Source organism: Lates calcarifer, linkage group LG12 (assembly GCF_001640805.2).
Source record: "Lates calcarifer isolate ASB-BC8 linkage group LG12, TLL_Latcal_v3, whole genome shotgun sequence".
Classification (NCBI taxonomy): Eukaryota; Metazoa; Chordata; class Actinopteri; family Centropomidae; genus Lates; species Lates calcarifer.
Genome location: NC_066844.1, coordinates 21,484,289 through 21,511,402, shown reverse-complemented (window position 1 = coordinate 21,511,402; position 27,114 = coordinate 21,484,289). Strand labels below are relative to the sequence as shown.

Below are 27,114 nucleotides of genomic sequence, written 5' to 3'. Positions count from 1 at the left end.
TTTTCCACGGGTCCATTGTCTGGCCCCATAAGCAGCTTTGTTTCTGCATGTGCAGCTGGGCTAGCCCGCGCAGCCATTAGCCGCAACTCGCCAAAGGGGAGAGCGGGATAATATAATTACAAAACAAAAGTCAGGTGGCTCACGAGATCTGCCAGGAGAAGCCCATTTGGGGGAGATGCGGGGACATGCTGGCGGGTGGCCAGCCATAATTCGATTATGAAGTTGTGTGAGTGACAAAAGAAACAATTGAATCTTTTTTTCTTTTATTTGCCCCACTGTGATTTAATTTGATTCCATTGGGTCTTTAAAAAGAGGGCAGTGTGAAAAGAGAGAAGATTTACTCTTCTAATTTCTAGAGTCACCAGCTCAGAAAATGTAATATTGTCTAACAAAATAGTGAGAGAAATTCCTCCCTGGGCTGACTTTATTGTCATGTTGCCGCACCACTTCGACTGCATGTGAGGCCAAAATCAGATGAATTGCAGAAGGCTGGAGTTTTCCTGTGAACTGACTGGTCTTGTGCTCTTGTTTTGCATGAATGCACACAGACTGGTGGACAATGGGATCAGTGGCAGATCCATCTCCTGTAATACTTTCTTTAAACAGGGCTGCAAGTGTGTCCCCCTGTTCTGTCAGCAGACCCGAATTTATCCTGTTAGTCACCCTAGATGAGTGAAAGAGTAAAATCAACCCCCATCCCAGCTGGACACACTCGCACACACACACACACACACACACACACACTTAACCCCACACTGGGGAGCTCCACACACAGCTTTATGGACAGCTGATAAGAACAGGTTTAGCTGGTGGCTACTGTTCAGAGCAGGTCAAGCAGAACAGGATCTGTTAATGTCTTTTTGTTTCTGTAGTTCATACTGCAAAAGACTGCCTTTTTTTTGTTTTGTTTTTCTGTGATATAAGACAATAAGCAATTGTGTCAAATGCACACATGCTCTTACTACTGAAGGGCTGGTGTCAGTATTGTGCCCGCTCAGGGTGTGTAAACGCCCATTTTTTGCCCCATTAGGCACAGTTTGATCGTGCCCCTGGGAGAGCACCACATTCTCATGCTCTGTAACTGCTCAGAAATGTTTCACTGCAGATTAATCGACTGACTGGTTTACTGTTTTGTTTATTCAAGTGGATATGTGTGTGTCAGGGTGGGCAATGTCTGGGGTACATCAAACAAAAGAACCAGTACTTGAAGATACAGTTTTCAGATTATTATGAATTGCTTTATTACAACATGGTGGGAATGAAGATCAGATGGCGTGACACGTTGATGCCACCTCATACCTTTTAACTTTTATTTAGGCGTACTTCGCACTGAGATAAGTGCCTCTGTTGGGAAATGTTATTTCAAAGTATTTTACTGCTCTGTAAGTTGCTTCTCCTTCAGCAGATAACAGCTTCAGTTCCTGGGTGTTGCAGGAAAGGCCGAGCCAATGAACTTCTTCCCATCACCGTAGGTAGTTTTGTCCCAGGTGTAGGTTTGAATGATGAGCTCCTTTCCTCCCAGGCTCAGACGACACCTGAGGACGATGGACGGTTAAAAAAAAAATTAAATCAGAGAAGCCAGAGGACATCACAGGACATGTAGATTTACTCACTGTTTTCCGGGACGAGTGATGTAGCAGAGGCTGTAAATGGCAAAGTCAAATTCTGGGCTGCAGCCAATGACTGCAGAGCCAACCTGCTTGTAGTAGCCATCCCACATGAACTGCATCCCCATGACATCAGGGTAGGTAGTCCACTGAGAGTGACAGAAGGAAAGAAAATGAACAGAGTGCCTCATATATCACAACATAAACCACCGTAATGTGATCTTCATTGCAGATGCTTACAGGCCCATTGAAGCTATGACTGTAGTAGTTCAGCTCTCCCCTCTTCTCAAGAAGATAAAACTGGATCCAGTTGTGGAAACCAGACACTTTTCCTCCCTTGACCTCTCCTGTCATGCAGAGTGTAGTTCTTGATTAATACATGAACATTTTTTTTTTCAAGACATCTGTGGTGTTTCAAAGAAATCTGTCCAAACCTGCAAAGATGTGTTCAAAGCCACTGGAGTCCATCTTGTTGTTGTAGCGGGAGTATAGACCAAACCACATCATCTTCAGATCCTGAATGAACTCTTCCTCTGATGCATAGACACCTTCAAATGCAGAAAAACATACATCTTATACACTAGAGTGGAAGTTTTCAGACTGGAAGCTGAAGGGAGAAACATGAGGCAAAGATACTACAGAAAATGAAAGGGAGTCTTGGTACTTAAGACCCCAATGGTGCATCCAAACACTCATTTTTGGAGTCAAAACTCAATCAAGTCTGGACACGGACATGATGCACATATTCTTAGATTCAGATCTCTCATCAGTATCTCATCACTGGTCCATTGCAAATAATTAAAACCTTTCAAAAGTACTTGCATTAGAGAGTTCGCATTACCAGACCTCTACGTGAGCAGTGCAGAACCAGTGTCAGGATGTATGTTACACATGGAGCTGTTACCCTTTGTGTAGAGGAAGGCAAACAGCTCCCTGCCCAGCTCAGTGTTGGACATGGTCTCCTTGACGAAAGTCTCTTGCTCAGCCAGCTGCTGAGGGTTGAAGTCCTCTGTCTGCCCAGTCATCCTGTGGTAGTTGTCCAGAACAGCCAGGAAAGCAGCATATGTGGGTCTGGAGAAGAGAGTCTCCTCATCCAGGTAGCGGAACAAGCTGGATGCACAAGCACAAACAGAAGATAACACAGAAAAAGAGGTAAATCTATCAAGATCAAGTAGAGGAGGAGACAATAAGAGGATGCTGGGCTGATAAGATCGTCTGCTCACGGCTGAGAGGAGAGATCTGTCTCTGAGCTTGTCTCAGAGTTGGGCACCAGAGCCTGAGGGTCGATAATCAACTCGGACGCTGAAGCCTTGTTCGAGTCCAGAGCGTAAAGCGCCTCGGAGACGGATTTGATCTCAGCATCAGTGATCACACTGCCACCACCACCTCCATCACCTGTAGAATCACAAGCACACAGTCTACTGGTAACCTGTGATAGTGATTTATGCTTTTCTGTTGCAAATGTGGTATTATCAGTAGTAGAGAGTAGCTAAGTACATTAACTCAAGCACTAAACTGACAACTTTGTGCTTGATTACTTCAATTTTTCATTCTTCATATTGAGAACTTTTACTTTTTATATTTTATTCTAGTTACATTTTGTTTATAAAACCTCTGAATGCAGGAGTTTTATTTGCGATGGAGCATATTTATACTATAGTATTGCTACTTTTACTCAAGCAAAGGCTTGGAATACTACTATGTTCACCATTGGGTCTTAAACACAGAGGGAGCAGGTGAAGTTGAGGTGTTTTTTTTTCTAATGTAGCACAACAGTGACACCTGCTGGTAACACAGGAAAAAAATGGTAGATAGAGGCTGGTGGTGGACGTACAGAGATCCTTGAGTAAAAGTATCAATTCCACAGTGTAAAAATACTCAATCATAAGTCCTAAATTCAAAAGTTTACTGACATAAAAACTGTTTTCTCTTTCCCGGAACTGCTAACAAATCGTAGACATCTGAAAAGTGACAACTGGGCCCAAAAGCTAAAATGTTTGGGGACCCTTAAAAATGTAGTGTATTCTATGTTATTTTTATTTAAAGTTTTAACTTAAATTGAAAAAAATAGAACTGTCAAATACATGTGGAGTAAAAACTACCATACTTTCCTCTGTACATGAGTAAATATAGCTTTCGTGTACTTGTAAATCACCACTGCAAGCTGAGACAACATGCATGTCACTAATCACACAGAACACACCAGATAAACTGAATGAAAGACAAGAGGTTATAACTAAGATTTTAGTTCTTTTCACAACAGATTGAGAAATGTTCAGTTGAGAGCTTGTTCAGTGCAACACCACAGGGGTTACTGTTGACTACTTAGATTTAGCATGTGAAAGTCACCAGGTGCAACATAAACATATAGAAGCTACGTGACCAACAGTGTTGGGATAGAGATACGGTACGGCACGTGAGACAGGGTCAGCTACAGGTGGCACGTGGTTGTTCTTACTGTCACAGAGGTCTGTGTAGTCGCTGCAGCAGTTCTTGTACTGGGTGCACTTGGAGTTGCAGTGGCACTTGTTCTGAGAGTTGTATTTCTCACCACATCTACCTTTACAAGATGTGGCTCCAGCTAGAAGGGAAAAAAAGAAACAGGAATACTGGTTAATTAAAGATGTTCAACATAAGTTGACAGTGTGTGGTTAATGATTAGTTATAAAGCAAAAATCTGCTTTTGGCCCTCACCTTTGCACAATTCAGCGTAGTCTGAACAACAGTCACTGTAGCGTTCACAGGATGGGTTACACTGACAGGAGAAATTACTGTCTGTCCCATAACCACACCGACCCTGACACGAGTCCAGGGAGTCTGGAAACCAACAGGGCAGATTGGTATTTTAGTAACACAGGAATGCAGTGATAGCCTATTTGATACATGTATCATATTGTCACTGATAAACCTGTAATAATGGGTTATAGTGATAATAAAGCAGAAAAAATATCTCTTACTGCTGTATCCCTGGCAGAACAGAGTCACACAAAGTGCAAGGAGAGTGATGACTTTCATCTTGGCTCAGGAGCAACATGAAAACAAGGTGAGCTGCATGTCCTCATGGTCTCCCTTTTATAGCAAGCTTCACCTGACCAATACAAACATAACACTCACCCAGCCCATAGGTCAGGAGGTCAAGCACTTCAGCGTGATCGTGTCTCTTGGGTAAAAACATTTATTTTAAAAACACTCTAAAAGATGAGACATACCTTTTAATCACAAGTTATTGTTGATGTATTTATGGTTCGATAGGACATGTGAGCTGTTGGAGAACCAAGCCTAAACAAAGTGGCAATTTATAATTTGTGTGTGTGTGTGTGTGTGTGTAGATAAATTTTCTGTCTCTCTCCTCTTTGTGAAACTGGACACCTGCTTTGCACATAGACGGTGCTTTAATGTATCAAAATAAGATGATATCAAGGTGTGAGCTGCGATAACAACTGCAGTTTCAAACTTTTTACTTCTTGATTTGACAATAAATGTGTTTCCATTAAATTAAAAGTGAAATGTCTCTTTTGCAGCCCATTGCATTGAAAAGCAATGAAATCCATCTCAAAATATTTTTTTAAAGTTATAAGGTCTTTCAGTGACTTTTCCTTTTTTCTCCTGCCAGAGTGACCAGATGCAGAATTTCACAGGGTTTCTGCAAGACAGCTCAGATTACCCAGAATAGCTCACCTGCTTCAGTGTCCCCTGGTCATGCAGTGGTCACATGCTCCTTATGGAATTACAAATATCACATAACAAAGATGCAAGATTAATCAAAGGGTGGACCAGTACAAAGACATGATATATCCAGGGGGTTTTAGGCGCACTGGAAATAGACAGTGTTGACGTAATTAATTGTTTTCCATCTCTAACCCAGAGAGGAAAAGTACACATTTGTATTTTTTGGATATTTGCTTAGTGCAGTGTAGTCACAACTGTCTGTGTCTGTGACTGTCGGTTAAATTGTGGCATTTTTTTGTCCCATGTTTTTCAAATAAACTCTAACTAGTCATGTGCATATATGCAGGCTTAGCTACCTTATCACTGTTACAAGATACAACTAATTGTGAGGGTCTTCTCAACGTTTTTGTCTGGCGACCCTCTCAAACAAAGGGTGTTACATAATATGTAATATATATATGTATATTATATATATTAAGGTTACCACCTGTAACCAGTTCAAATAGAAAAGTTTTTTTTTCTCTGCAGCTGTACTCCTGTGCTGTGGGGGGCGCTGAGCGGTAGTAATAACCAACTTTATGTCGACTTGTTTGGCCCTACACGGCTTCCTTACACAGCGTGCCGTACAGTTCAATGACATTCTGAGCTTTCATAAGACTCTTCACTTCTTCAGGCTGTAATAATGTCGTTAACTTTCTTATTCAGAACCGTTGCAAGAGACGTAGTAAAGGTGAGCCGATGAAATCTTACTCTCAGACATATTCTTTACATTTTACCTACAGTTTGAGCTTTCACGAGCTGGTTTTGATGGCTAGCTTCTTCTGTACTTGTGCTGGGCCACTTTGAATGAGATGCCTGTCTGATCCGTTCACATTTTAGGTTAATTATATGTGATTGTGACCGGATAGATTCGCATGATATTTTTGCTTTAAGTGGCGTTTGTTGTGGCAGAGGTTTGGTACATCTGACTGTCTACTAGAGACAGGGTAAACCTAGGTCACTGGACTTTTTGAGGTTATACTGTATGTTACACTTTGTACCATCTGTCATCCTCAGGTCAGCCTTTGCCAGCATGTACAGTCGTTACACACAGGTTGTCAGCTCCTGGCAGCAGACAAAGCCCTCCTGATGAAACTGCGGAAAAGCACCGGCTACACTTTCATTAACTGCAAGAAAGCACTGGAGAAGTTTGAAAATGACATAGCACAGGTAACTGCCCCCGATCTCTCTCTGCACTCACAGTTCAAGGTGCGACACAACAATATATGAAATCACCAGCTGTGCGCCTGCGTAACTGATGTAATCTGTCACATTTTCAGGCAGAGACCTGGCTACACGAGCAGGCCCAGAAGGAGGGCTGGAGCAAAGCGAATAAACTGGAGGGCCGCAAGGCCAAAGAGGGTCTGATTGGTCTGTTTGTAGGAGATAAAGCTGCAGTTATGGTGGAGGTGAGGCTAGTTGTAACAAATACTGACATCATTGTTTCAGCTGTCCCCAGTTTGGTGGGCATGATGGCATCCAGTTACATGTCTTGTCTTTCTTCTTGTCCATTTGATGCAGGTGAACTGTGAGACGGACTTTGTTGCCCGTAATGAGAAGTTTCAGCAGCTGGTAAAGGATGTGGCATTTGCCACTTTGACTCATCACCAGAATAAAGCCCAAAGCCAGGCAGGATATGTCAAGGTAAAGCAATTAATTGTCTTCTGGTTTCACACTGAAACAGATGTAACCATAGCAAATAAGTGCATCTCCCAAAATGTTGAACTATTCCTTTAACCCCCACACTCTAGTTAGTGTTTGGCTACCACACTCCATCTTACAACATGTAGTCTGTATTCAGTGTAAGCAGAGTTTGTAAAACTGCAGTGACTTTCATTTATGAATTATAATATTGTCATGCTTTTCTCTGCTGTGTGAATGCCCCCCACCCCCTCACCCTTACTCAGTGTTTATGATTCACTATTATTTCATTGTGAGCAGCTGTAATATCTCCTGTGATCCATCCATAACTGGAGGGTGATGTGTAAACAGATATTGTTTGACAATATATGCATATATAAAACCTGTCTTTATATTATAAACTAGAGCTGTACCAAGCTTACACAGTGTGATGCCAGGCTGATTCGTCATCAGATAACAATGTGTTGCATATTTCAAAATTGTGACTTGAAGAGTTTTTTCACAGGAACTTTTCCTCATCTCTGACTCTGCTAATGTACTGCATGTGTTTTCAGAGTGTCCTGGCAGGTGAAGAGTTAAGCAAACTCAGTGTGGATGAAGGAGCCTCGCTTGCAGACAAGGTGGCTCTCACAATAGGTCAGTAAGAAAATATTTTTCGCCTTAAATGATGCTTCTCAGTTTCACTCTAATTCATTCTGATTAAGTTTTGTTTTTTGACATGAAACCCTCACGCTCCTTTTATCAGCAGTTTATGTTGTCCAAGCATTTTTTGATAATGAAACACCACTGAGGAGTGTGATAGTGTGATAGTTTTGGATATATTTGAAACATGTTCCCACCAGTTAAAGACAGACATTTGGATGTAGGTAATATCTTTGAACTATTCAGCTAAGTCATATCCTTAGACCTTCAGTTTATTTTTTAGGATATATTTTCTGCACCCATATCCATGACATAAAAAGATGAGAGTTTGTTGGCAATTTCTGCTTATAATTACGAGAGAACTGGTGATTCCACATATTTATCTACTGTAAGTTGATCTAAGTGTTTATGTTCAGATGCACACAGCTGATCTGATCTGACCGAAGACATCTGAAAACTGGATTTCATTTAGTTGCATTCACTGTCTTCATTACTAAATATTCTGTAGCAGTGTGGAAAACTGGACACTGATTGAATTCAGCAGCACTGAAGACTTAAGCAGCTAATTGATATTTTTATAAAATAACAATGTGAGGGGGAGTCTTGTTCCCCTGACTTCACAGAGCTATATAGTTTGTTTCTATATAGTTTGTTTAGCTGTTTTGCTCACAAAAAACCTACTGCCCACCAACCAGCAGACAGACAAAGTTAGCAGTTAGCTGGTGAACACAGTGGAGCATGTAGCAGTTCGTCTGATATTTCCCTTAGCAGGTAGAGACTAGAGACAGAGGTGCAAGAATAAACATTGGACTTTTATTCATCAAGTGGCCAGACACATGAATCAAAGTAAATGATAATGGTCTTCCATCCTTGCTGGATGTGCAAATAGGCAACTCACAAATTTGCCATAAGGTTATAATATGTCAATTTTTTTCCACAACTTGTTTCCACTGCCCCCAAGTGGTAAAAAAAAAAGTTTCTGCGGGATTGAAAGTATGTAATTGTTTAAACACTTTTCCCTGTTGCTCTAATATTACAAGTATTTTGAACATAATAGAATGTCATCAAATGCTCATGTTGCCATGAGGGATTTGAAAGTGACAAACTTCTTTTTTTATAACTTGACAGCAAAACAGAAGGAGGAGAAAACAAAAATAATTCACTGTTAAATACATTTCCCTCTTTCTTAGGTCGCCTCGGTGAGAACATGTCAGTCAAACGGGCGGTGACAGTCGGTGTCCCTGCTGAGTGGCACATCGGCTCATACGTGCACGGCGGTGTGAGCAGCCAGACTGAGGTGGCCATGGGGAGGTACGGTGCCCTGGTCGTATTCCAGGGTGGAAAGGAGGAAGAACGTGCGACTTTAGGCCGTAAGCTGGGACAGCATGTAGTGGGAGAAGCTCCCCTGTCACTGGGCAACATGGATGACCTGCCCTGCGGTGAAAGCGAGACACGTCTGCTGCCTCAGACCTTCCTGGGAGACCCCAGCAGGACTGTAGCACAGTTTCTCAGGGGTCAACAGGCTCGAGTGCTGGACTTTGTCCGATTTCAGTGCGGAGAGTCAACCGGTGAAGAATGAAAGGAGGCAAATGATTTATGCTGTAGGATTTCTCTTGTGTCTTTATTTCATATGAAATATATCCATTTATTATCTAACATTCAGACAGTCACATATTATCATCATGAATTTGGAAGCAGAATATATAAACCAACCAGCACCGGTGCCTGATGAAATATACAATCCATCAATAAAATGTGTTCTCTGGAAATCTCAGTCAAAGTTAATTGTATGTGATTCACAATATTTGAAATTGCAAGATTCACTTGTTTGGACAGATGTAGATGTATTTCTTGTTGACTCAGTGTGATGTGCTGTAATTATTTTTGACTCCTTTCATTCTCAGGGATATTTACATAGGAGGTAAGGTTGAAGAAAATATCAACCTTTGTCCAAGCCTTCGCTCCAAAAAAAAAAAAAAAAAAAAAAAAACACTGCCTAATGCAAGAAAAAAGTTTTGAAGCTAGATATCCGAAATATTTTGAAAGGGTGTTTCTACTTGAGTGATAGGTGATAATGAGTTAAGGTTTCCAGCTTTGTTGGTACCTTATATACTTATTAAATTACCCACACTGTGCTGCCCTGTTACCTCTATTTACTGTTGATTCCCCAAGGGATACACTGTGGTGCAAAAGTTTTAGGTGCTTTAGATGTTTCTGTAGATGTTTCCTGTGCCACTGGCTGCAACATAACTCCAAAGCTCATCAGATATAAAGTAACAGTGCATTAACATTTGAAGTAAGACTAGTTTTAACGTCGCTTTACTGCAGTAATTGTATTTCACAAACAAAGAAAGTATGGTGCCCACACTGCACAGTTATTATTTATTAGTAGCAGTAGCGGTTGTGTTGTGTTATTTTAAGGTATGTTTGTCGTTAGCATTACTATAATTTCATACAGTCAGAAAGCTAGAGCTGGTTTAATGTGTTGATGCTGCTCCCCTGCAAAACAAGCGATAATCGCAGTTGTGGAATGGAGGCGTGTGATTGGCTGTTGCTGTACAAGCTGCAGTGACATCATCGGGGATGTGGAGACGCCGGAGCTAACTGCTGGTCTCTTCATAGCAGAAGATACGAGACCCTCCCCCGTCTGTCTGTGTTTTACAGCCAGAAACAGACATGGTAAGTAAAGAGAATGTCCCAGACTGATATGTCCGAATAGGTTTTTATTATAGATACATAGACCATGAAAATTGGTCTTTATTCGTAGATTTTGAAAGCACATAACCTAGTTAACATTAAGCTAGCTGCGTATCTGTCCTGGCCTGCTTTAACGTTAAGCCTTTAGCTTCAATCTGTTTCTAAACTGTGCGTTAGAGTCAATGCAGGATTAAGTCAAGGCTTTTGTAAAAAACATAAACAAAACCCCCTAATGTCTGCCTCTTGTTTTTCGTCTCGCCACTACTCCCCTCTGTTTTTTAACCCTGCTTCAACCAGTCTGACTTCTCAGAGGACCAGATCATGGGTGAGTTAACATCTGATTAGCAAAAGAGATTGTTTTCTGGCAACGGTTAGTAATGTAGTAATGTAAATGTAAAGCAGTGTCTCAGTAATGCATTTATGCAACATCATTTGAAATAGATTTATGACTTTTGATCCTGTAGCGCGACTTATGTCTGTGCAAACCACTGGATCCTGCAGGTAACAACAGCTGACTGAGCTAAACTAAACATTTTCTAACTGTATGAGGTTTTAATGTTTATGTGCACTGGGCTGTTAACGACTTACATTTTACATAGCGTGAATACATCACAAGTGCCACTGAATATTGTACTAACCTGCAAAAAAAAGTAATCTGATAAACTGTGTTGGTGTGTTTTTGCATGCAAGTGCCAAAATATACATGTGACATGTCAGCAGTCGTGATGAAGACATGTGTGTATGGATTATGGTGCTGGTCAAGACTTTACTTCTCTGGTGTGCTGAAAGGCGTGGCAAAGGACACTGAAACTATTCTTCTGAGGCAGTCACTAAAACAGCAACAGATTGTTACGACAGACCGCATACCCTGATGTGGAACACCAGCTATTTTGAGTTATTGCTTAACATAAAAGAAGTCTTGTTGTGTCTTTAAGAATAGTATTTGCTCCAACAGCCACCACCCCCACCCACTGATACTGACAAGAGTTGCCTCAGGCAGTGAGAGAGATTATGTGTTTAAACAAAACACTGTATTTCAGTTTTTCCCTCAAGGTTTGTTTGTTTCTGCTCTGATACTGAGGTAATGCAAGTGAATATCATAACTTTAAATTATTAAAAGGGAGTTAATGTGGAGGAAACAAAGAAATGAGAAAAAAAGACTATTGATCTGCTCATCCCCTACTTCCAGAGTAAGCTATACACCCCTGTTCATCCCAAGATCTAGATATATGAGTTTAGCAGTGACTTGAGTAAAAAACTCACAGTGATATTTCACGAATGCAACTGCATAAAGCTAGATTTATTGTGGGTTCTGATACAGTGCCGTGAGCGGACAGGATACCCACCTACACAGCAGTCTGAGGAGTTGCCATGCAACTCGGAATATGCAATATTGTAGCATCTGTAGGACTGGAAGCCCTGTGTTGTTATGTGTATGTTGTTGCTTGTGTGTCCTGTAATGTTCATGTACCTGAGCTCCACCTATATATCCCTGCATTAGAATTCAAGGAGGCCTTCCTTCTATTTGACCGGACGGGCGAGGGGAAGATCACCTACAGCCAGTGTGGGGATGTTATGCGGGCCCTTGGACAAAACCCTGTCAATGCTGAGGTCCTCAAAGTCCTGGGAAACCCCAAATTAGAAGGTGAGCCTCTGATAAACTGTTCCCATGATTAGTTCAACCTCCTGCATTGTCATACAATTATAATCAGTACATGTGCTGAATTGTTGGTTTGTGGCTTGTTATAGTAGGAGTTTGAGGGTACAGCTATGAGCTTATAGAGCTTTTATTTTTGCAGTGTAAACAGTTCAAAGCTCTGCAAATCCACCATCCAAATAAGATTTCTTGTGTTCTCAGTGATCTCAGAGAGCCTATGACTGTAATGTTAACAGTAATTGGTGTGTGTGTAGGTGTATGCAACATGCACAGTTGCTACTATTAATACATTGTTTTATCAACAAGGTATCAATGCTTATTTGTGTGTTTTGTGGGAGGATAAAAGCATATCAGTCAAGCTTTATTTGAATAGCACTTTCATACAGGTTAGTGCAGTTCAAAGTGTCTTGCAGATGACTGATAAGGTGATAAAATAACAGAGGACATTTAGATTAAAGAGACAAAACAAAAATGCTAACAGTGAAATTACATGAAGATACATTTTAAAAGCTATAATAATAATAATGCTCCAATTTATTACAGTTATGGAGGTGTTTGGAAAAAAAAATCTATAAAGACTTAACTCTCATGTTTCCATTTGGTATTAATTCACCTGCAGAGATGAACCACAAGATGCTGGATTTTGAACAGTTCCTGCCCATGCTTCAGGCCATTGCAAAGAACAAGGACCAGGGCTCCTTTGAGGATATTGTAGAGGGCCTGCGAGTCTTTGACAAGGAGGGAAATGGTACAGTGATGGGAGCCGAGCTACGTCATGTCCTCACCACACTAGGTAAGACCTTAGATGTCTGCAAGACACAGTGTTAGTCCTCATCAAGTAATCACAGCTGTCATGCTTGTTATCTTAAGTAATATCTCAGAAGCCTTCTTATTGTGCCTTTAAAGAGTCAATAAATCTCTCTTTGTGTATCAGGTGAAAAAATGACAGAGGAGGAGGTGGAGACTCTTTTAGCAGGACACGAAGACGCCAATGGCTGCATTAACTATGAAGGTAAAACCGCACAAATATTTAACGGCTAAACAGCAAAACCAGACTATATCAAGTACTGTCCTGTGCCGTGTACCACGTGAAAATGTGTGACGCAAAACAATGGGAGTCGTTGTGTCACATGCTCACTGTCTCAGTGTCCCCACATTGTGTTCAGCTGAGCAGAGGGAAAGTCCTCCTCACTGTTGATCTCCTGTAGAAACCACTCAGAGACTCACCACCGCCCAGGGGCCTCACATTCATCCAATGAGCGCCAAAGGGAGACAGTTTGTACACGTCTTAACACGCTGTGGCAGTGCAGTGTGTAGCAGTTATTGTAACTTTCTTACTCCCAAACATGTCTGGTTTAGTTCCAACAGCAGCTGTGCAAGTTAGACAAAGAAACTAAAGTTAATATAATTCCATAAACAGAACAGTAAATGGACGAGGTTTGCAGATTCAGTCAAAAATGTAGCCTTGCAATTAGAAAACCTTGACAACATTGAGTGTAGCATGTGTATTTGGTGAGCCCTGATCAGTGGTGGTATGTATTTTCTGATGTACTGCTCTTCTGCTCTTTTTTCTACTGGTTTTAAATTTTTAAAATAACACGTATCAGGACAAATACTGAATAGATGGTTGGAGAGAGCTTGTATTCTTTATGACAGATGTTGCATGTTGAGCTTGTTCTGCTTTTATCTGACATTCTTCAGACTTAATTCCGATCTTGTGTTTCTCTCTTGTTCTCGTCAGAACTTGTCCGGATGGTGATGAGCGGTTGAGGAGTTCAGAAACACACTTCCAGCTTTAATTTTATTCCTGAATGTTTTTGTTTTGTTTGTCTCATCTTTCCCTCCCATCCATGTCATCCTACCTCCACCAAGTCTGTGTTTTGTTTATTTTGGCGTCTGCATTTTATTTCAAAAGTGCCTTTTCTGTCTAATGTGAAGAGACCATTTCATCTCATTTTCCTAACATTATTCACCCTTGCAGGCACAATCGGCAAATATTCCCTCTACAGTTTAACCTTTGCCAATCAACGTTTGTCAGTCTTGTCAACATTTTTCTTTCTTCTTCGTTTGGATGGATATGATAATGTGACATGTTACATTTAACAGTATTAAATAATCCTGGTCTACAAAGCGTCTTTTAGTCTTTAAGTCTGTGCTGAAATAGCTCTTTACAGGTTATAAATATTACACTTACTCAGTCACAAACAAAATATTTTATTAGATTCATATCAATATTAAATTAAAACAAATAAAAAATACTGGAAAATATTAGACAAAATGTTAAAACACATTGGTAAAACTTTCTAAAATTATTAGAAAAATTCCTCCATGATCCCTGACCATCTCTGGCACTGTAAACAAACTAGTGAGCAGACCTTTAGTTCAGATTGTTTTGTCATCTTCTGTTTCCAAGGTCTAATTAATTTTCAGAAATGAGGGATCAGTGAAAGATGACACATAAATATTTAAATGTTGCTTTTCAAGTGGCTGCTCTCATTTTTAATCTGTGACACAAACTGATCTGATCTCATCATTAGGACAAGGTTGCGTTGAAGCAGCACCCAGGCCTTTTTCACAGCAGACATTTTGACTTGTCAGAGCAGGAACAGCACAGGTGTTACTAATGACATTAACGAAGGACACCTACTCCGACAAGGATAAATGTCTGCTGTGGAAAAGGTCTGTTGGTGATTTTAAACATTTTCTAACAATTAAATTCTATTCTGCCTGCACCTGGTAGTCAGAGATTTCATAACAAAAGTGTGATTTATCTTTAAGTCTGTACTTTAGTATTGTGACAAACTGGTAAGCTGGTTTATTCATTTGTAGATTTAGCTTCATCTGTGTGCATTTTTCTATTTGTGTGACCAGTGTGTGAAGTAGGTGACAAAAGAACAGACCACTCTACACAGGAACTCCTCTTCACATCTTTATTTTTTTCCCCAACATTTTGTAATTAAAACCTGAACCGCTTTTATTTTGCCTCTTTTTTCCCATACAAACTGCCAGAGTAACTGCCAGCACTAACGTGATGATTTACTGAGGAAAAAATTCATTTCTACCATATAATAATCAATGCAATTGCTGCTACTTTCAGCATAGTGAAAAACATACAGAAACTGAACGGACACTTATTTCATATCACAAAATCCACACAATGTAGTAATAACACAGATAAAAGAAGTCCATTTATGCTCACAGCTGTGGTGAGGACTGCAATACTGGCTTGACGGACATTAACTATAAAGTTTCACCATCTGACTGGATTATATTTCATGACACTGACGTGATGTGCTGTGTGCAGAATGAAGCATGTTTTTTTTTCTTTTAAATTCTTCAAACTTGGTGACACACAACAAATGGCACTGAAAATAAAACTGAGCGGTAATATGGTTTACAGATCTTAATGGCATGCGTTCACATACACACATGCTCACAGTCACGTCTCAGACAGATCCTGACAGACCTGTCTGAATTCATACACAACGGTGGAGAGGGTAAATATAGGCTACAAAGGTAATAATATACAGGTACAATGTTGACATATCAAAGGAAAAAGATGGAAAAACGGACAGTAAAAAATATAAAAATTGATAGGATAAAAAGTGAGGATACTGTTGCAGATATTAAGGACACGATTCTCCATTGTCAGCCGTTTAAGGTGCGAGCTCCCTTGTTTTTGACAGCATTGACATTTCCACTTCCATCTGTAACTTGAAATGCACCAGCGAAAAAACAAGCTGCTAAAAAAAACACTCCTCTTCATTTTCCCCGAGCAACCACAATAAAACTCACTGAATAAATGTGAGATAAACATGATTATAAAAAACATTTTGGTTTAGCAATTAACACAAAGTCAAATTATGAATAAACACATTTATGGTCGCTGATAGAAATTATTATTCCCAGACCGTCTTCTTCAGTCATTTCTTCTGAATAAAACTACATTCCTCGCAAAACAACGACCTTGATGCTTTGAGTTTATCCAAATTTGCAACACTGAAGTGCCTCACTTACACATTAATAAGTGCTGTGGACATTAAGGGACATTGTTAAGATAACTAAAAAACGAGGTCTTTTCAGGGCCTCACACTGTCAGTACTTTCAAATAGTTCCCTATTTGTCATTACAGGGCAACAAATGGTGTGTTTGTAACAGAAAATCCAGTTTACAGTACATATTCTCCAACTGCATCCAGACAAAACATAATTTCAAACTGGCTTTTGATTTGAACATTTTTCATTCATTACAGACTTTTCTCTGGTGAGAGACATTGTTTGTTTTTTTTTTTTTAGACATGTGACCTCCAGGCCAGACCCTGTAGAGTGACCATTGTCCATGTAATACAAATGAAAAATAGAAAGCAGAAAAAAAGTAATATTCCCAATCAAGTTTCCAAAACCTTCTGTATGAAAAAGTATTTAAGACAACAGAAGGACAATAGAAGTGCTAAAGTTCAATTTCGTGGATGCTTCAAGTCTTTCAACGAGACCTAGGGAAACATTTTAAAAGTGCATTTTCTTCTTACATATACTTGAATTAGTACCTACAGTACGGGGGGGGGGGGCTCTGGAGAGATTATGAAGCATGAGACTTCACAATTTCCAAAACACTGAAAACACAAGATGAGTCTTTTCTCTTCTTTTCCTTGAGTGCCAGCATGTTGGTAAGACCCTCTCAGTTTACCAGATCTCTGGTATTAAGCTTAAAATAATGAAGTGAGATGTTGCTGTCTGAACGACCTCACGGGATGAACAGTTTCTGAACGAAAAATCTATTTTCTTCACCGGCCGATTCAATTTGAAAAGGACTTTTGTTTTTTTCTTTTTCAACTCATCGGTCAAAGCAGAGGTGGCTTAATTAAGACGTTACCATTTTTCCTTCTCACATCAATTGTCCAGTTGGAAACAAATAAACAAACAAACAAAAAAAAAGCTGAAAATGTAAAATGTGTTCTCTTCCTTCAGTTTATGATTTCTTCATTTCAGATGATACAGGCAGGAGTCAAAGTGGTCAGAGTCAATCGGATTCTCAGGCAATTTATTGACCTCTCACTGTGGAGGAGGGACTGGAGCTGCGGGGTGGAGTGCCTCCCCAGAGAGAGGAGCGTTGGGCTCTGAGGAGGTGAGGCAGGGGAACAAGAAAAAAATGTTAAAACTCTCAACAATGTAGAGCTGCCAGGTTTTACAATACAACCTTTAGTTCTTGTTACAAGACAAAGGACACAAATAGACTTACTAAGAGTCTGTGTAGTCAGAGGTTTGTGTAAGTAACTGACTATACATTTACATGGGACTAATCTTCTCATTAAAGCTTCACAAATGTGATAATTTGTTGCTTTCTCCTAAAATTGTACTACATTGAGTATTTTTAGGTTTTCTATTGTTGGTCGGACAAATCAAGACATTTCATGATACCACTTTTTGTTTAATCTTATTAATTGATTAATCAAGAAAAGAACTGGCAGATCGATCGCTTGGAAAAATAATAGTTGGCTGAAACCTTAGGTACCCAATCAGCTGGTCAACACAGAAAAAAGGTAAATGCCTGAATGTCTTTATCATAGCACTAACACACATTAAAGCTGCCAGTTTGTGATTAAATGTCAGGCCAATGAGGCTGCACTCACCATGAAGAACAGGTGTAGTGCTGGAGCTGGAGTGGGTCGCCGGGGCCTGGCTCGGGGGGCAGGGGGGCGAGGTGTGAGGGCCCTGAGGTGGTTGGGACTCAGGAGCCGGGGTGGAGGAGGCTGGAGGAGCAGGGCTGGCGGCCGGCTGCGGTGCTGGTGTGCTGGGAGCTTGCTGGGTCCCTGCCAGGCCCTGGGGTGGCGGGGCCGAGGCAGCCTGGTTGGAATGAGGGCCCCCGGCCTGGCTGTGCTGCTGGTGCTGAATCTGCTGGAAATGCTGCTGGCGAGCTCTCATCTCAGCGTACTTCAACTGCTCCATGTGGAAAGACTGACGGTCGGCCAGCAGTTGCTGTCGCTGGTACTCCAACTACACAAACACACACACATAATTATGTTAAAGGATTTATACTGTAAACAGGTTGATTACTGTCTGCTGACGCTACATATCCCACAATCCCTCACTCACAGCCTCCCTCTCTCTGTCCATGATGGTTTCCAGTTCTTCAAAGTGTCGCAGTTTAATCTCCAGCTTCTTCATTTGGGTTTCCACCAGCAGAGCCACAAGAGATTTGATCTTCCTCTCCTCCACTGCAGCCAGGTGCTGTGAGGGAAGGTGGAGGTGAAACCAAAGTTAGAGAAAATGTTTTCCAAAAAACAAGGTGATGAAGGTACAGCTGTTGTGTGATGAATAACTTCACCTTGGCTTTGACAGCAGCAGCGGCGAGTGCAGACGCAGCAGCAGTGGCCAGGTTCCCCTCTCCAACATCTCGCTCCACCTTGGCCTTCCTCTCTCCCTCGCTCTCTCCTTCTCTCTGTCCTTCCTCTGTTCCCTCTTTTCCCTCCTTCTCCTTCTCTCCATCACCTAAGAGAGAAAGAAACTTTACAGTTTTTTCACCCTTGACAAAAACATGGTATCTCCTGCATCTGAGAGTCGTGCACTTTCGTACCCATCTCTGACTCAGTTTTGTCCGCCTCCCTCTCTCCTTCAGGTTCTCTTCCCCGCTCCTCTTCCTTCTTCCCATTCTCTGCCTGCTTTTCCTCCTCCTCGATCGCTCCATCTTTGCTGTCCTGTGTGGGGAATTGAACGCAGCACAATGAGCTTTGTGGAAAAATGCATCAGCAGAACAAATAAGAAACACTATGTATTATAACACACGTGTCATACCTTGGCCTCTCTCTTCTCTTCACTTGATTGGCTGTCACTCTTGCTTTCATCAGCATTTTCCTCTAGAGGTCAAGAGAGAAGACGGGTCAGAAGCTCTGTCCTGCAATTTTATATATGTACTGTATGTTGTACATGTGTGTGTGCGTATCCATTCTACCAGGTCTGTCTCCCTCCTCCAGTCCAGTTCCTGCAATGCCACTACCCTCCAGGCCGTACAAAGGGTCCTGGCGGCCGCTGACCCTCGCTGCCTCCTCCACCCGCCGCACGTGAGCTTCAACCAGAGCTGCAGGAACCTCCTCCTTCATACGAGAAAACTCCTCTGAGAGACAGAGAGACAGACGGTGTTAAGGTTAGTAAATCGACCATCAGTTAATACATTTCAGGAATTTGACTGCCTAAAAATAGATGAACCAATGATGCATTACATTATTATTAAACTGTTTTCAGTGTCTGTAGCCACTTCTCACCCAGAGCAGATTTGGCTGCAGCTGAGGCCACACGTGGGTCGACTACAGAGGCGAGGAAGGCCACTGTGCTCATGACAGGGTTTCCTGCTTGGCTGAAAGGTATCGGCTGGTAGGCGAGCGGTCCCAGGGACGAGGAACTGTCCTCCAAGTAGGGGTCTTCAATGGGCAGCCGCAGGAAGTGCAGGATACACTCATCCTGTGTGCGGCTTCCCACGTGTTCTGACACTTTGTTCCAGTCATCCTTGTACATCTCCAAGCCCTGAGGAGAGTGAGGGACTACATTTAGCTTTGTGTATTATTGCGATTTATTTTATACATTTTGTGTTTATGCTGGTACACTGATCCACTGTCACAGTGTTGACTTTAAGGACGTTTGTACCTCAAGTAGTAGTAGTGTCTCTTGCTCGGTCCACTCCCTCATGGAACTTGCAGCACTCTTGCTCTGCACACAAAAAAATCACCGCTTATTAAAAAGAAACATCATTGAAAATAAGTAATACATTTCAGTAAAAGAATCATTCTGCCACCCATCCTCTCTCACTTGTACCTTCGCAGAGCCAGTTTTCTTGCTATACATGTCAGTCCGCAGCCCAAAGTTTTGCAGATCTGCAGGTTTATCCTTCACTTTATCTGGGAATGACATCATCTGCTGGGTGGCAGGGGTCTACAGGTCAACAGTGACAGAGGGACAAAAGTAAAACACCCTGGAATCTGTGTGTATCTGTCTATTTGTGCGCATATGTGTGAGTGTATATGGACCTGGGACGACTTGGGCTGCAGGGGCACCAGACTGGATGGAGTGTCTGCCAGGACATGGAAGTGAGAGGTGGGCGGAGGACCCATGGGTGTGGGCCGGCTCTCAGAGTCCACCTGGTAGTTGATCAGGCCCCACTGCTCTAGGAAGGCATGGACTCTGCAGAAAAGGAAGCACAGCGTTCCTTACAGACCCAGGCAGTTTGACTAAAACATGTAACTGTGTAAATGCAGACAGTTAAAACTCTGGACTGGCTGATTATGTTCGTCATGTCCAGCCTCCACCTACCTCATGATTGCACACACATCTCCTGCTAGGTTCCTGCGGCAGGCGGTGGAGGTCAGGTACTCCTGAGGGTTCAGTCGGTAGGTGTCAATCATGAAGTTCCTGTATGCCAGGTAACTGCCAGAGGTAGACAACAATCAAGATATAAAAACCACAACTTACTGTTGGATTTTGTAATTGTGTGACAAATAAGTCTTTCACATCAATACCTGTGATAAAAAGTCAAATACTGTGTTGTGCTCTGATCACATACTTACATCTCAGGGGTTTTGGATTTGTTCTTTCCGTTGAAAAACTCTGGCAGAGCTCTGCGCTCAATGGCATGAACACTGCAGGGAAAACAGTTAAGACAGAATGAAGACTCACAGTTGAACTACATGCTGATGACTCATTTTTGACTTTTTGAGTCACCTCAAAAATCTCCAGCTGGTTTTCTTTCCAACCAGAAATGATGACAACTGAGTTCACCCTTTAAGTCTCTATGATTTTTATTTTGTACATTTGAATCTTTAAAAAACACCACTAACATCTCTGAAATCAGATTACTACCAAAAGTGGAGAAAATACTGAAAAAACAAAGAGAGAAAAAAAGATAATCTTACCTGTTGTAGTCAAACCAGGCAGCGTAGCTTGGTATGATGATGTGGTGCGTTTGCTCTGTCACATTGTCCTCGTGAAGGTCTGAGCCTTTCACCGGTTCACCCTTCACACTCGGAGAGCCTTCCTCTTCCTCCTGTTTAAACACACACACACATATGTCAAGATGACATATGGATTTACTGTCCTCAATACATAATATCTTCTTGCACTTCTAAAAGTACCTTACCTTGCCTGTTGTTTCCATGGACTCATCCTCTTGCTCATCTGTTAAAAATCACAGATTAATACTCTGAATCAACAGAGGATTTATTCACAGTTCGTGGCCACGCATGTTTGTGCATACAAGGAATCTGAGTCTGGTTTCTAGTGGCTCTCAGTGTATTTACACAGAGTACACAGAACCCATAACAATATCCAGTGAGATATGCATGGACATATAGCAAAAACAAAGACAACAAAGCTGAGCAAAGATAAATAAACATAAGCATGGCTATTATGTAGTCAAACCAGAGGGTAAAAAATGGCTACAACACACAACACACACAACATATAATGTGTATATACATGTCAACCAGTATCTGACTGATGGATGATATGTACATGTTATTACACAATGTGAGTTTCAAACTAATATAAATGTGTCCTGTAGCTGTATTATTACAGAGTTATTGCAGTTTCTGATATTAGATGACTGATTGACTGTTCATTGGAGTGATGTCATGCACTTTTCCTTTCTTCATGTCAAGAGGGATGACAGTAATGTGAAAAATAATGTGCTCTTATATGGAAATAAGAGTAAACTGGTGTCTTATGACCTGACAATGTAAACATGTCACAGGTGGCCATGTTGGTGGGGACACAAAAACATCCTGCTCACCCATATCTGTTCCTCCCTTGACTGGAGTTGAATCAGAGTCCTTCTTGGTGTTATCTGCAGAAATCAGGTATAATGTGACTGACAGCAGCTGCTTTACAGTTTTAAAAGATAACAATAGTGATTCGTGTTGATGATTATCTATTGTTGGAGTTGGCTGTATGGATATTTTTGTTTATATTTTGCACATATGTGGACGTGTGTACTTGTCTTGGCTGGGTTTCCCTCTTCAGATGCTGGAACAGGTGACGCTTCATCTAAGTCCTTACTAAGATCCTCCTGCTCCTCCTCCCTCTGGCCCCGTTTAGACTTGGTGTATGGGGTCGTTGGCCTGTCAGCACACACACAAAGGACAGTATTTTACTATGATACCATGCCTTCTACAAAAAACATCTACAGCATCAAATAACTGTCAAATTTCTGAGCATCTGCACATCAAGTCACAAACCCTTTCTTGGTGTTCTTCTTCTTGCTCTCCTGAGGTGGAGGGGTGGGGGAGGGCGACGGCGAGCGCTTCCTCTTCTTGGCACTGCCGGGTTTCTTGTCCCTCCGCTCGTCAGGTGTGGTCACCTCATCTGTCAGGGTCTTGGCTGAGATCCTCTTCCTCTTGGGGCAGCCCTCTCCCACTTCGTAGTCCTCCTCGTTCATCCACTCATTGTACTGGTCCAGGTCTAAAATCCATTTGGCATGGACCTGTGAGCAAAGACCACACATTGTATGTCAGATATTGAAACACTGTCAGTAAGCATGTCAACTGCTTGAGTGAAATGTCAACAGCTCGTCAATGAGCTTACCCAAACAGAGCTGCGCATTTTTTCAGAGACAAACTAGAATGTCTAAATACCATGTCTGTGTTAAATTTTAGGTACAATTTAACCATACAGGGTTTTGGTTTGGAACAAGCTCACTAAGGAAAAGTCACTGAATGAAAACAAAATATGAGCTGACTTAGGATTGAATTATATCTGTATGAAGTCTGAAGAGGACTGAGGGAGAAACATTTTCACTGTGAGTAAACAGAGTGACAAGAGGCTTGATAGTAAACTAACCTAGTGTGCGCACTGCTCTAAATATTTGAATGCTTCACTGCTCTTACTATCATGTCCTAGTGAGCGCCCAATGCCTTGAGCGAGTGACACAATAAGAGCTTCTGACGCTGCTTTGAAATCACGGTCGGCTCTGTTGCCTCAAGTGCCAATTTGCAGCAGCACTTCGTTCTTGGATGTTTTGCACAGAGAGAAAAATATTAAATGAGCAGGAATGCCCAAATAGGGAGCTATCAGCTCAGTGTACACAGTCTCCCTGACAGGTTTGTATGAAAAAGAAAGCTGGGATACATGAAATTAAATTCGGTTATTATAGACTTGTGTTGTTCAGAAAACCACAAGACGTTTATTTTAAATTATAGCCATTGTAAAGATGTTTTCCAAAAATCTTGCACATAAATGGATGCACAAGTCATCTATAATTTTCAGTCTAATTAAACAGTGCATCAGACTCCCATAAAAAATGTTTTACTCATTCCAAGTCTCATGTAGCCTAAATAAAGGGATAAAATAATTAGATACTACATATATATGCACAAATATGATGTAGTTGAACAGTGTAATTAAATGTTTAATTAAATGTAGGGATATATAAGCAGCATTGTTAAAATTAAGAGAGACTAAAGAACACACAAACAAGGAGAAACAATTAAAAAAGAAATGAGGTACCTTCCTGGGCTTTTCTGGGCTGGGAGGGTCCTCCACAGCAGCCTCAATCTCGCTGGCTGGGATCCAGGTGTCATAACTATACAGTGAGAGGGACAAAGTAAAAGGTCAAGCCTTGGGAAAGATTACAAGTTTGAGTTTGTAAAAACACCTCAGGAAGAGCAATGTGTGGGTTAAGTTTATAGACAAAAAGGCAGGAAAGAGCTCCAAGAAAACAAGAATAGCACTTGACTGTGTGGGAACTGTTTTATGCTTCCACAATCAGATCAGGTAACAGTTCTCAGTCCAGTGTAAAATGTCATGTGGTGCTCACACTGTTCTACCACTGCTGTGTAAGTGAGTATCAACTGAGGACATACCTGTCAGGAAAATATCCCCAGTGGAGCAACACTTGCTTGTCTCTCTTCATCACGGGACGCACCCACTCCTCTGGACCAAAGAGAAAAAATTCTATCAGCACAAAGTGAATCAGTAAAGCTGAACTGACAACAGGCACAACATGCTGTCTTTAAACACAACATTTGAAGACTCACCTTCCTCCAGACTGGCAGGAATAGGAACCACAACATGGGAACTGGAGGCCTTGTCCTCAGTCACTGAGCCCTGCAACAGACATTCAAACAACTGATAAACTGTGTGCTCTGAAAAAGGAAACTCCACATCTTTGCTTTATTTGGGGACAATAAAAGGAAACACAGATTTAACTAAGAACCTCCAGTGCAAGAAGTTTTGTGTCTACAACAATGACATATAATCGTCTTTAACTGAGAAAACAAAACAAAAAAAAAACATACCTGATGTCTTTTGATTATGTCTTTCAGTTTCCCGAGCAGTTTTGGTTCTATGTCAGGGCTCAGGTAGATGACGGGTCGAGTCAGGCAGTTGTTCTGAGATGACGAGATGCAGCAGATGTGTGTGAATGAATTAAACTATGACATTCACAAGATTAAATTCTTATAGGCCGGAAATATATATATATCTCAACGCATACACACTCTATTTCATATAATCTCCATCATAGTAAAACTCTGTCAGTGCAATGTTCTGTTGAGCTCTTCAGATTAGGAGTGGTGGAGGATCTTGTGGTGCAACTGCAGGACTGATTAAGGAGGATTACTGGTCAAGTCACATGACTGGGTGCCCTTCATTATTCCTATCTGTAGAGCTCAAGCAGCCTGATTCTCAGACACTTCACAAATATGATGTAACAAGAGGAGACATGTAACCTCTCAAAGAGACATCATTTATCTCTGGTGCCTACAGCAGGAAAAAAAACTGCTCCCGCTGAGCTCAAAGTTAACTGCATTAAAAAACAACAGTGATTTAAACAAATATTGGGTAGTGTGGGAATATTGTTATAGTTTGTGAAGTGAACTAAGGTCTAGATGGATATGAATAAAAACAGCTGTCACCTCTATCCAATTTCACAAATTTAGAGCTGAGAATATCCTCTATAACTATGTGACTTACACAATAAATTGCACATATATAAAAGCACCAAGGTAAAACTCACCTGCACAAGGGACTTCTCAATGGTCATGAACATCTCCACATTTCGGTCCATCCTCGACGGATTCTGGAAGTCAAACCTGCGCCTACCAGGAAATTAGACTGGAGTTACACACGAAACGGCAACATAGCCAAAATCCAACTGAGCACTGTACTTCTAGGTGACTGCACAATGTATGTAATTTCACTTTGTTTGTCTGTCATGCATCTAAACCAGCTAGAAAGAAAGTCTTACCATCCTTGGTCACTCTTGAACTTGTAGGCAGCAGCCAGGATGTGGCACAGAGCCCCCCCTGACTTGAAGTCCAGGAAACACTTCATCTGTAGACACACACAATGTAACAGTTGCAGGGTGTCTCATTGGAGTAAAGTTAACAGTATTTGAGTGAATGAGGTGGATAAAAACAGGTAAAGGAGACATACCGGCAGTTTGGTGAGCGGAGGGTTGCTGACATGTCGTCCGAACACCTCCTCCTGGAACTGGAGCAGCTGGACCACCAGGCTGGACAGAGACTTGTTGGTGGGGGGCTCGGCCTGGATGTACTGAGAAGACCACAACAACACAGAGGGGCAGTCAGAGCTGAGCCACAGAGGGGAGGACGGACACATGAAAATAAACTACAATGTGCTTTTAGCTGCTGTGTGTCGATGGAAGTTACACAGCTTTCAGTTTTACCACTGAGAGCTTGAGACAGTGAAGTGATACAATATGTGATGAATGGATTAATTCATAAATATCGTCCATTTCATCATCATTATTTTTGGCGAGTTTTTAAATAAATTCTGTATTTGGTTGCATCACCCTATATAAACACCGGCACACTGCTCAGTGCTCCTCCAGACAGGCCGTGGCTTCAGTCAGCGCGGCGCGCCACACAGAGCCAACATCTGGATCTGAGCTGCATTACCGTTAGCCCATTAGCTAACTAGCTTGCTAGCTGGCTGGCCGGCTAAAGTCACCCCCCTTTACAAAAATTCATCCACGTAAGTAGGACCGTGTGCTGTTTTCAAGTCAGTTTAGCTACAATAGCGTACGGGGACACCGCCATTCGCGGCTGCATCTGGCGCAGCTGTTGGCTCAGCATCCTTTTGTATCCCGGCTCGAGTGAATCAAACAGCTGGACGCTCAGCAGCACCCTCCCTCCCTCCTCTCTTTGTCACTGCCTCTGCCCAGCGGGTAAGTGCCCACATTTCATGGTGAAAATGTATGGTACGTGTGTATGGGTACAAAACATGCGCTCGGTACCTTTTTGTAATTCTTTCCCAGCCAGACGCGGACATTATCAAACTGAGAAACGGTATCAGACGCTTCGAAATATTTTACATTCGGGCCGCCGTCTTTCTTCCGCACCGCCATCTTTGCCTGCAGACAACCAGTCGACGTCGCCTGCCGCCCAGCGGCCACAGTTTGGTACTACAACCGCTGGACAACATGGTGCTGCAATGACTCCTGCGGAACAGCAGGGGGCAGAGTGGTGTAGAGGATGTTTTTTTATCTGCTTCAACATTGTGTGGCAGGTTTCAAAGAAGTCATGTTACCAGCAGGTTACTCTGATTACATACTTGAAAGCATAGCAGCGATTCAATTAAAATACCTCAGAACTGTGCTTACAGTAAGGACAGTGCTTGAATAAATTTACTCAGTTACACTGCCCTACTGCACTTGTCAGGGTTTTATTTCTATATTACTGATTCATCATTATTGTTGTTAAAATGTGAGGATTTCTTTAGTTATACATTTGGTTGAGTTAGGGCTGAGTTTTACTGCTTTCCTGACTGTTGGGTAGTTTAGTTATAATAATGTATCATCTTTAATAAACTGTTTTCTATGAAAAATGTCAGATGTCGGTGCAGCAGTGCAGTAAAAAAGTGCAACATCTCCCTCTGAAATGTAGTGGAGTAGAAGTGTAAAGTAATAGAAGTTATAGAAATATATATACAGAAAGAATAAATAATTTATATTATTTCATCGTATTTACTATTGTAGTCTCCGAGGTGTTTTATTTTGAAAAATGACCTTTCCATCGCATCCGTCTGTCCCTCCTTGACACTCACCTGTCTCTGTCATGGCTGCGATGCCCGACAAGTTAAACTAGCTAGCTAAAATGAGCAAAACAAAAAAACAATGTCCGTGGAGAGCGTCTTTGAAAAGGGAAAAGGACCCAATGAT

At 41.6% G+C, this 27,114-nt stretch overlaps 4 protein-coding genes across 5 annotated transcripts; 2 read left to right on the top strand and 2 right to left on the bottom strand.

Annotated features, from left to right (window-relative positions):
- Positions 1-1,211: 1,211 nt before the first annotated feature.
- endou (endonuclease, polyU-specific) lies at positions 1,212-4,715 on the bottom strand. The gene is made up of 9 exons (XM_018673480.2): positions 4,565-4,715; positions 4,302-4,424; positions 4,066-4,188; positions 2,831-3,002; positions 2,512-2,717; positions 2,042-2,155; positions 1,848-1,954; positions 1,614-1,756; positions 1,212-1,535 (listed from the first exon to the last, which is right to left on the bottom strand). The coding sequence occupies exons 1-9, from the start codon at positions 4,620-4,622 to the stop codon at positions 1,415-1,417; spliced, it is 1,167 nt and encodes a 388-aa protein (XP_018528996.1). The 5' UTR covers positions 4,623-4,715; the 3' UTR covers positions 1,212-1,414.
- A 1,160-nt stretch (positions 4,716-5,875) lies between these two features.
- tsfm (Ts translation elongation factor, mitochondrial) lies at positions 5,876-9,372 on the top strand. The gene is made up of 6 exons (XM_018673483.2): positions 5,876-6,006; positions 6,333-6,485; positions 6,596-6,724; positions 6,837-6,959; positions 7,511-7,592; positions 8,789-9,372. The coding sequence occupies exons 1-6, from the start codon at positions 5,959-5,961 to the stop codon at positions 9,175-9,177; spliced, it is 924 nt and encodes a 307-aa protein (XP_018528999.1). The 5' UTR covers positions 5,876-5,958; the 3' UTR covers positions 9,178-9,372.
- Positions 9,373-10,146: 774 nt separating this feature from the next.
- myl6 (myosin, light chain 6, alkali, smooth muscle and non-muscle) lies at positions 10,147-14,082 on the top strand. Its single transcript, XM_018673486.2, has 6 exons — positions 10,147-10,277; positions 10,593-10,620; positions 11,797-11,940; positions 12,572-12,745; positions 12,887-12,964; positions 13,694-14,082. The coding sequence occupies exons 1-6, from the start codon at positions 10,275-10,277 to the stop codon at positions 13,720-13,722; spliced, it is 456 nt and encodes a 151-aa protein (XP_018529002.1). The 5' UTR covers positions 10,147-10,274; the 3' UTR covers positions 13,723-14,082.
- A 786-nt stretch (positions 14,083-14,868) lies between these two features.
- Positions 14,869-26,348, bottom strand: smarcc2 (SWI/SNF related, matrix associated, actin dependent regulator of chromatin, subfamily c, member 2). Of its 2 annotated transcripts, none has more exons than XM_018673473.2 (26): positions 26,191-26,348; positions 25,368-25,487; positions 25,180-25,265; positions 24,949-25,030; positions 24,230-24,322; positions 23,969-24,038; positions 23,795-23,864; positions 23,439-23,514; positions 22,172-22,416; positions 21,930-22,054; positions 21,727-21,780; positions 21,076-21,113; positions 20,852-20,982; positions 20,507-20,578; positions 20,253-20,366; positions 19,970-20,123; positions 19,758-19,874; positions 19,590-19,652; positions 19,211-19,469; positions 18,901-19,062; positions 18,744-18,805; positions 18,526-18,646; positions 18,277-18,440; positions 18,045-18,179; positions 17,582-17,945; positions 14,869-17,068 (listed from the first exon to the last, which is right to left on the bottom strand). In XM_018673473.2, the coding sequence occupies exons 1-26, from the start codon at positions 26,299-26,301 to the stop codon at positions 17,004-17,006; spliced, it is 3,153 nt and encodes a 1,050-aa protein (XP_018528989.1). In that variant the 5' UTR covers positions 26,302-26,348; the 3' UTR covers positions 14,869-17,003. The 2 variants fall into 2 exon arrangements, with proteins under 2 accessions (XP_018528989.1, XP_050930225.1); XM_051074268.1 differs by having other exon boundaries at positions 24,949-25,024.
- Positions 26,349-27,114: the final 766 nt, after the last annotated feature.